The sequence below is a fragment of the Eschrichtius robustus genome, chromosome 11, assembly GCF_028021215.1.
Source record: "Eschrichtius robustus isolate mEscRob2 chromosome 11, mEscRob2.pri, whole genome shotgun sequence".
NCBI lineage: Eukaryota > Metazoa > Chordata > Mammalia > Artiodactyla > Eschrichtiidae > Eschrichtius > Eschrichtius robustus.
The window spans coordinates 22,932,523-22,941,802 of NC_090834.1; the positions used below are offsets into that span (position 1 = coordinate 22,932,523).

Here is a 9,280-nt window from a genome sequence, read left to right on the forward strand (position 1 = left end):
CTTCCCAGCACTGTGGGACCCTGTCTTTGCTAACAGCACGACCCACAAACCTTCCCAGCATTCTGAGGCAGCCAGCAAGAGATGTGGGAAAACGTTCTCCTGGGGGTTAAACAGTGTTGGTTATAAAAGTGGATATTTAGGCTTATGGCTGTGCTATGTAAATGCTGAATGCCCAGGTGAGGGGGGGCCCGGGTGCTGTTTAATACTCTGTGGTGGGCCGTGGGAGTTCTGACATGCAAGGCCCTCTAAAGCCAGGGCAGGCCTCGCTCGCCCCAGTCTGAGAGCCGTCAGAAGCCTCCAGTACATAAACATAATGGAGTAGAAAGAGTAGGTGTGACGTGACCGCCCTCTACTCTGCTCCAGAGAGAATACAGAGTGAGAAGAGGACCTAGAAACAAAGAGTTTACAAAGTGCTTTTGTTACTCAGTCCAAGCTCTCTCTGTGTGCTGCACAACAGGCCAATAAATCAGAGACGAGGTGCTGAGGTAGGGAATACGACTTTATTCTGGCAGACGGAGAAGATGGCAGACTGATATCTCAAATTAACCACTTTATAGGGGTTAGGATGCCAGTTTCTTTTATAGCACAGAGAGGGGGAGGAGGTGGGGAAGTAAAGTAAAAAGGCCATACGTTTTGCAAATATCCCCTGGAATGGCCAGCTTCGGGGAGGGGATGTGTTAATTTCCGCTGTCTTGCAGCCATCCACAGGTGGACAGGGTCTGGATGTTTCCCTGAACAAAGGCACTTTGGTTTGACATTCAGGCAGAGGGGCAGGGTTCCCCGAGGCAGGCCATTATGTATAGACAGTATCCTTTTAGTGAACAAAAGCAACAGGAAGCAAAGGTTAAAGTAAAAGAAACAGATCCAACATGTAGTCAGATTTGGCTCTTCCCTGTTACACTTTCTCATGCATTATCTACCTACCCAGGGAGGTTAGTATATAGAGCAGATATGATTATTACTACTTTACAAATAAGGAAACTGAGGCACAAACTAAATTGACGTGATTCTCCAATGGGAACCTAGCCACCACTTGGTGGAGCTGAGACCAGAACCCAGGGCTCCTGGCTCCCTGCCCACGGAACCTGCTTTTCCTGTCTGCTTCTTGATGCTCAGAGTTGCGTCTATATTTCTGTCAGGGTTTTGTTAGTTGAAAAGAATAAAAGAACCATGTTGTTTTGCCCTCTTTAGTGTTTAAGGATTTGGAGGTTCAGGGGTGGAGCAAAAGGGAAGTCATTTTAATAGATGTTTTCTGAACTTATTGAACTTCAACATCTTGGAACTAACATATACTGAAATGTTTCCCATCAAATAGTGATTATGTGCACAACAATAAAATTACTGTGTTTAGTCTTCTGGGGAGTGGTCAGCATCTTCTTTCATCCTTTTGATTTGAATTTCCTTGGGCTACCGGATAGGGATGTTTTCCGTCCTTACGTGGCAATTTGAGAAGGGTAGCTAAGTAACATCGTTGTTATTTGCCATGTGGTATGCACTATTTGGGAGTTGGGGGCTGAACCTGACAGAAAATTAAACGTGATTTCTGCCTCAGAGGTCCTCATTTTACTCTGATGAATAGATTTGGCATGTAAACACAGGAAGGAGAAGAGAATCCCAACTTCATGGGAAATGGGGTAGAGATACACCCAAAAAGACATCTGTCTGTGGGATTACCTAATAAATTTAACTTGGATGATGAGTTAAAGAAGTTAATAGACTTTTAAGCTATAAACCAAAGGCTACAAATGCTGCCTCTAAAGCTGATCTGCACACCTCCAATCTTCTTCCCCCAAAGTTTCCATACAAGTCATTGTACGGCATCTGCCCACGAACCAGGTTCTTGGTGACATTCTGTCTTCTTCACAAAAAATACATACTCCCCTCTCTTTCTCACTGTCAGTTCTGCATTCCAAAAAAAATCAGGGCACTAGAAATAAGCATCAACTTATCTTTACTCACAGGGATGGATGGATGCCTATTTAGGAAGACACTTATGACAAAATGTGGCTAACCAGTAGAGGGGGCCTGGGCTTCACATTTGGTGTGCTTTAAAGACACAAGAAACCAGAAAGAAGGGTGTCTGGGTGAGGTCACAAAGCAGAATAAATCAGGTGTAGAGCACGTTTACAACCACTCAAAAGGTTTTGTGAACATTCTCTCTATATCTATACATTCCTGCCTGGGCATATGGAAAAGGAACATTATGCAGACTAGAGGAATGAATCACTCCTGATCCAACAGTGCATGACATTTCTTACTTGAGCTCTCTTGCATTCAAATTCTTATTACTCAATGATTCTTCATTTTTACACAGTTTTTCCATTATGACACACATGTGCAAATTCCTCAACTTGCCATGGCAGACTTTGGCAAAACACTTAAATGAACTCTTTGGTGAACTCTTACCTTCACGTATCTAGAGATTGTTATCCTCAGCAGAACAATTACTCTAGGTTGGCATACTAGTGATTAAAACAATCTTAACGACCAGGAGCCTAACCCAGTTGTAAGGGCTCGGCCCTAGAGTCAAACAGATGAAACTTCAAATTCTGGAATCTACCACATGCCAGCTCTGTGGACTCAAGCAAGTTATGTTAACTCACTAAGATTTGATTCATCTGTAAAAAGGAAATCATAATACATAAAATTTTCTTTTTTTTTTTTAATTGGGGTATAGTTGTTGTACAATGTTGTGTTAGTTTCTACTGTACAGCTAAGTTAAACAGAGTTCCCTGTGCATTACACAGCATGTTCTCATTATTTATCTATTTTATACGTATTAGTGTATATATGTTAGTCCCAATCTCCCAATTCATCCCACCACCCCCTTTCCCCCACTTGGTGTCCATACGTTTGTTCTCTACATCTGTGTCTCTTTGAGGCAATCTCTCAGAAGAGTAGGTACTGAAAAGTCTTGACTGCAGAATATGAGATGGAGTAAAAGGAAGAAAGGCAGTTTAACAGTGAGTCAGGTGAAGGAGGGGAAGAATAACTGGATATGTATTTTAGGAAAATTCAAATGATTAAAGAAATGGCCATCCAATATTTACTGATTGAGCCGGCAGTTAAAGGTGAACTAGGCACTGCCATGCTAATATTCCAGCACATTAACTTCTTAGTTTGTGGTTTGGCACAATGGTTATTGTAGTAAAAGGCATTTTTACATTAAGTTGTATGTAAATGTACATTGAAATGCTATACATACAGATGAGCAAACAGAACACTAATGGAAAACAAAAAAATGTGAAGGACTAGGTCTTGGAATAGAAAAATTTTTCTACAGGATATGGGAAGCAAGTATCAGACATCCTGGTCTCAGCTCTCCCAGCTCCCACCTTCCTGGCCTCTCAGGCCACTTAAATAAATTCTTTTTGTGGTTTAGCCTCAAAAAAAAAAAAAATCATAGTAGTAACCAAAAATAGGATTGTTGGGTGGATTAATGATAACTAATAATAAAAGCAAAACATGCAAGGGAGTTGATATTGTTCTTGGTTTTCCACTCAAGTGCACAGAATTGGATTATCTTTGATTTGTAACACACCCTCATCACTGGTCTAAGCATGGTCCTCTTTTGTTTTTTTTTTATCTAAATTATGTACTTATATATGAATTTGCTTATTATTATTAATAATTTAAATACATGTGAACCAACCACCCAATACAAGAATTAGAACATTAACAATCATTTACACCCACCTATGGGCTTCTCCCCAGTCTATTCCTCTACTTCTCCTTCCTTGAATCTTGCAGTTATTATTATAACTTGTTTTTGAAATTATAGCTTTATCACATATTTGTATTCCTAATAATTCTATTGTTCAATTTTCTTTGTTTTCAAAATTATAAAAGAGCTTCAGGATCTATAAAATCTGAGGGAATTTCCTTTTTAAAAAAATTTTATTGCTCAGGTTATTCATATTTTTGCTTCTAGCTATTTATTTTGCTATATAATATGTCATGTGTGAAGTTACCACAATTTATTTATCTGTTTTCTATTGATAAGTATTTGGGTCGTTTCAGGTATTTATCTTGCTAAGAGTGCAATAAGTGCTGCTGGGAACATTCTTGTTTATGTCTCCTATTGTACATAGAATTTTTCTTGGGTATATACCTAAAAGTAGAATTGCTGAGTTAATATGGAAATGTTCAACATCAGATAACAACAAACTTTGCGAAGTGGTCGTACCCATTTACACTCCCAACAGTTTGTATAAAACATTCTGTTAATTCACATTCTCTCCAATATGTGGCATTGTCCACTTCTTAATTTTTGCCCATTGAATGGGTATAAGTTGGTATCTCGTTGTGGTTTTAATATGCCTTCCCCAATAAATAATGAAGTTGACCTTCTCATAATGATTTTATTGATCATCTGTGTTTTCTCCTCTGTGAAATTCCTGTTTGTATTTCTTGCCCACTGTCTATTGGATTGTTTGCTATTTCCTTATTAATTTGAGGAAACCTCTATATATTCTTGCTATTAATCCTTTGTTGGTTAGTTGGGTTGCAAATATCCTCTTCCAGTTGGTACCTTCTCTCTTTTCTTTTCATGAGATATCTTTTGGTGTTCAGATCTTAATTTTAATGTCGTCAGATTTCTCTTTTATGGTTAGAGGTTTTTTTATGTGTCTTTAATAAATTCTTCCCTACCTCAAAGTCAGAAATGTATTTACCTATATTTTCTAATAAAATTTACAAAATTTTACTTTTAACATTTAAGTCCTTAATTTATCTGGAGTTCATTTTTACAAATGACTTAAGGAAGGAATCAATATCATTTTTTCCATTATAGATCACCAGTTTTTAGAAATACATTTACTGAATAGTCCCTCCATTCTCCATTGATCTGCCAGGTCACATCTGTCATATAACAAAATTACATATATACATGGAATATAGGTCTGCTTCTGAGATATGGGTCTGCTTCTGAGTTTTCTACCTGCCCAAAAGTTTATTTTTCTATTTCTGAACAAATATCATACTGTATATACTACAGCTTCAAAATAAACCCTGTTGGCTAATAAAGCAAATCTCCCCTCCCTACTCCTCTATAGAAATGTTTGACTTCTTGGTCCTTTATTCTTTCACATAGTTTTTTTAAAATTAATTAATTATTTATTTATTTTTGGCTGCATTTGGGACACCGTTGCTGTGCATGGGCTTTCTCTAGTTGTGGCCAGCAGGGGCTACTCTTTGTTGTGCTGCACGGGCTTTTCATTGTGCTGGCTTCTCTTGTTGCCGAGCACAGGCTCTAGGCACTCAGGCTTCAGTAGTTGTTGCACGTGGGCTCAGTAGTTGTGGCACAGAGGTTTAGTTGCTCCACGGCATGTGGGATCTTCCCAGACCAGGGCTTGAACCCGTGTCCCCTGTAATGGCAGGCGGATTCTTAACCTCTGCGCCACCAGGGAAGTCCTCACATAAATTTTAGAATAAACTATCACATTCCATTAAAATCCTACTGAAATTTTTGTTGGAATTGCATTAAGTCTCTGAGCCAATATGAGGAGAATTGAAATATTTATAATATTAAAGTTTTTTTCCATTTAAGAAATAAGAAATATGTATCATAGTATTTCTCTTTATTTATTTAGGACTTCTTTAATGAATCTCAATAGTTTTAAATTTTCTCCAAGGAGGTCCTGCACATCTTTTTAAAAATGTTTATTCCTATATATCTGATTTTTTTAATATATCATAAGTGATATCTTCTTTTAAATTACATTTTATGGTTATTTGTTACTGGTGTATAGAAATGAACTGACTTTGCTAAATTCTCCTATTATTTCTAATAATATAATACTTTGCCCCAAGTGTCTTTGATTTTCTATGAGGCTATCATGTCATCAGCAAATAATTGGCAATTCTATTTCTTCTTTTCCAATCCTTATGCCTCTACTTTCTTTTTCTTGCCTTATTGCACTAGCTAAAACTGTCAATACAAGGTTGAATAGAAATGATACTGGGCACCCTTAATCATTCCCGATGTTAAATGGAATGCTACTATTGTTCCCCCATTAAGTATAATGTTTGCCATAACATAATTGTCCTTCATTAGGTTAAGCAAATTCTTGATTTGCTAAGAATTTTTATCATGAATTTATGCTCGATTTCTATGAAATATTTCTCAAAACCTTTTAAGATAATCATGTTATTTTTGTCCTTGAAGCTGTTAATGTTGTGAACTACATCTATAGATTTTCTATAAATCTATTTGCATTCTTGGGAAAACCCTACACAGTATATTTTACTTTTATACTCTGTTGGACTTAGTTTGCAAATATTTTATTTAGGGTTTCTACACTTAAAACCCTCAGGAAATTATCTGTAATTTTCTTTTCTCATATTATCCTTGTCTTGTTTGAACATCAGGATTATATGGCCAAGTTGGACCTGCCCTGGCCTGGGTCGGACAGCAGAGGTGACAGACCTCTGCTGGTCCCAGGAATGATGGTGGTGTTTCACAACAAGGTGGAGATTGAGGAATTCCAACATGACGAGGACTCGGAGAAGTACTTCTACCCCTGCCCATGTGGGGATAACTTCTGCATCACCAAGGAAGATTTGGAGAATGGGGAAGACGTGGCAACATGCCCTAGCTACTCTCTCATTATAAAAGTGATTTATGACAAAAATCAGTTTACATGTGGAGAGACAGTCCCAACCCCTTCCACCAATGAAGAACTAGTTAAATGTTGAAGAAGACTTTAGGACTCCAAAGCCTGAACTTTTGGGAATGAGCCAAGCTGGAAAACTCAAATGCAAAGTCACTGGCTTCTTCATGGGGACAGTTATTTTTTAGTTTGCTGGTCCATAGAGTGTGGATCCTTTCCATTGGCTGCCAAGTTGAAGAAGCAAGTCAACCACATGACATACCTGGATTTTGTGCCTAGAACTTTGAATTGGACATGCTCTTAATTTTCCATCCAAACTTAAAAGAAGATAATTTCAAATCAGTGCTTTCTTTCGCTCAGTTTTGTTATTTTTATATCTTACACCTAATTACTTCATTATCTGATAACAGCTTCATCTACCTCAAAGTCATTAGGATTCTTTAAAAAGGGATTTTATTTTTTAGTTGGTTAAAAAAAAAGATTATATGGCCTCATAAATGAGTTGGGAGTATTCCCTCCTTTTCTAGTCTTTATTACAGTTTGTACTAAGTTTAATATGATATGTTTCTTGAAAGTTTAGTAGAATTGCCTGTGAAACCACTTGGCCTAAAGTTTTATTTGTGAGATGATTTTTTAAAATGCTTTAATTTCTTAAATTTATGGCACTATTAAGGCCTTCTATTTCTTCTTAATTCATTTGGTAGATTATATTTTTCTAGGAAGTTGTCCATTTCATTTTCTTCAAATGCATTTCTATAGTGTGGAGATGATATTATGAACAATAACATTGACATACTTTGCTGTCATCTCATTCATGCTCCAGACTCCTGAGGTTTTAAAGTTGAGATGAAAAGATGATAAGAAAATACTAGTTTTTAAATTACTTTTCTTTTTTTTCCTTGATCACTCTTGCCACAGGCTTGCCTATTTTATTAGTTTTTTCAAAGAATCAACTTTTGGTTCTGTTGATCTTCTGTATTGTTATTTCTGTTTCCATTTCATTAATTTTGCTATTATTTTTCTCATCTCCTTCCTTCTACTTTCTTTAAATTTATTGGGTTTTTTTTTTCTATCTTAAAAAAATGTCTAACTTAAAGACATCACCTTTTGATATTGTGTAGAACTCAAGTCTAGGTTATGGTAGACATAATTTCTCATTTTCTTTTCTTTGGTCTTTGGTAGTTTTTGAAAGACAACACCAAACTTTATCCAAGTATTTAATTATCTTTATGTCATACACCTCTAGTAGCATCTCCTGGATTTGCTTCTTTTCTTATTTGAGGACCTTTTCCAATACTCTTTTCAATATGGGTCTTTGTGTGACAAATATTTTGAGGCCTTACGTGCCTGAAAATATTTTTATTATACCCTCACATTTAAATGATGATTTGGCTGGATATAAATTTAGGCTCAATGTTCTTTTGTCTTTTCAATATTTTAAAAATATTACCATTATCTTCTTTTTGCTCATGAAAAGTCTGAGATCCTGGTGATTCTTATTCCTTGGTGATTGATCTGCTCTATCTCTCTAGAAAATTTTAGAATTTTATTTTTGCCTGTAAAACTTCCATTTCATTATAATATTACCATGGTTAGTTTCTTCTTACTGTTCTTGTTTGGAACTGCATAAATACATCATCATTTATCTTTCTTTAATTCTAGGATATTTATTTCCATTTCTTCAAGTATTTCCTCTTCTCCCTTTTTATTTTCCTCTTCTCCTGACACTCCTATTTTCTGTGAGTTGAAGTTCACATTCCAATTCAATCTTCTTTATCTCTTAGCTTTTATTTCATTTTTTTTTCTTTATTCTTCCTTTCTTCCTTCCAGAAGAGCTCCTTAATCTGATCTTCCAGCTCACTAATTTGTTTTTCAGCTACGTCTATTCTAGCGTCCATCTCTGTTCTTTCTACTATTACGAACGTATTTTTCATGCCTAGTATTTCCTCTTGACTTTTATGATTCCCTTATCAGTTATTTATTATGCTTATTTTATATTTGTTAACCATTGGATTTAACATATTTGCTTCTGGTGGCATCTGTAATCCAGGTTGTTACTTTCTTTTCAAGTAGTTTTTCTCCTGAGATATCTCATTACCTTGGCCTTTGAGCATATATTTCTCTGATGCTATCAGCTGTTCTGTTTTAGCATTTGGTACGGGAAAAGACCAAAGGGCAGATCTCAGTCTGTGTCAACATCCAGTGAGATCAAGGAGAGGGGAAGGGATAACATTAAGGTGGAGAACTCCAAGCACCAGACTACATAATTAATTGCTCAGGCTGTGTATCATGCCACCAAATAACTCTTAAGATCAAGGCCCTACTTTTAGAACCCATCCCACCCTCCACCCCTCAAGGAGAAGCAGCCTTAAAAGGAAGTACTCCTAGGTGCTAGAGGGAGTTGAGGGTAGAGGGAGGTGCGAGTAAACGTTCAAGGTCCATCAATCCCCACCAGTTTTCCACACTCTGGCTTCTGTTCTGCCCTGATTGTTATTCTTGAGGACACTTACACCAGCAGTCTGAGCCTCTATCGCTAATTTCCACACAACTCTCCTGCCCTAGGCTTCAGATGTACACACAAACACACACACACACACACACACACACCAGTTCAAAACAGGCTTCCTTGTCCCTGGGGATTTCTCTGGAGTTTTTCCCCATTATTTCCT

General features: G+C 36.9%; 1 protein-coding gene across 2 annotated transcripts; it reads left to right on the plus strand.

Annotated features, from left to right (window-relative positions):
- The first annotated feature begins 6,447 nt into the window (after positions 1-6,447).
- Positions 6,448-6,696, plus strand: LOC137772477 (diphthamide biosynthesis protein 3-like). 2 transcript variants are annotated; one of them, XM_068556421.1, is made up of 2 exons: positions 6,448-6,556; positions 6,632-6,696. In XM_068556421.1, the coding sequence occupies exons 1-2, from the start codon at positions 6,448-6,450 to the stop codon at positions 6,694-6,696; spliced, it is 174 nt and encodes a 57-aa protein (XP_068412522.1). The 2 variants fall into 2 exon arrangements, with proteins under 2 accessions (XP_068412522.1, XP_068412521.1); XM_068556420.1 differs by having other exon boundaries at positions 6,448-6,696.
- Positions 6,697-9,280: the final 2,584 nt, after the last annotated feature.

What these genes read in the sequence shown, in the direction of transcription:
- LOC137772477 (XM_068556420.1), top strand. Translation starts at nt 6,448, where the DNA reads ATGGTGGTGTTTCACAACAAGGTGGAGATTGAGGAATTCCAACATGAC.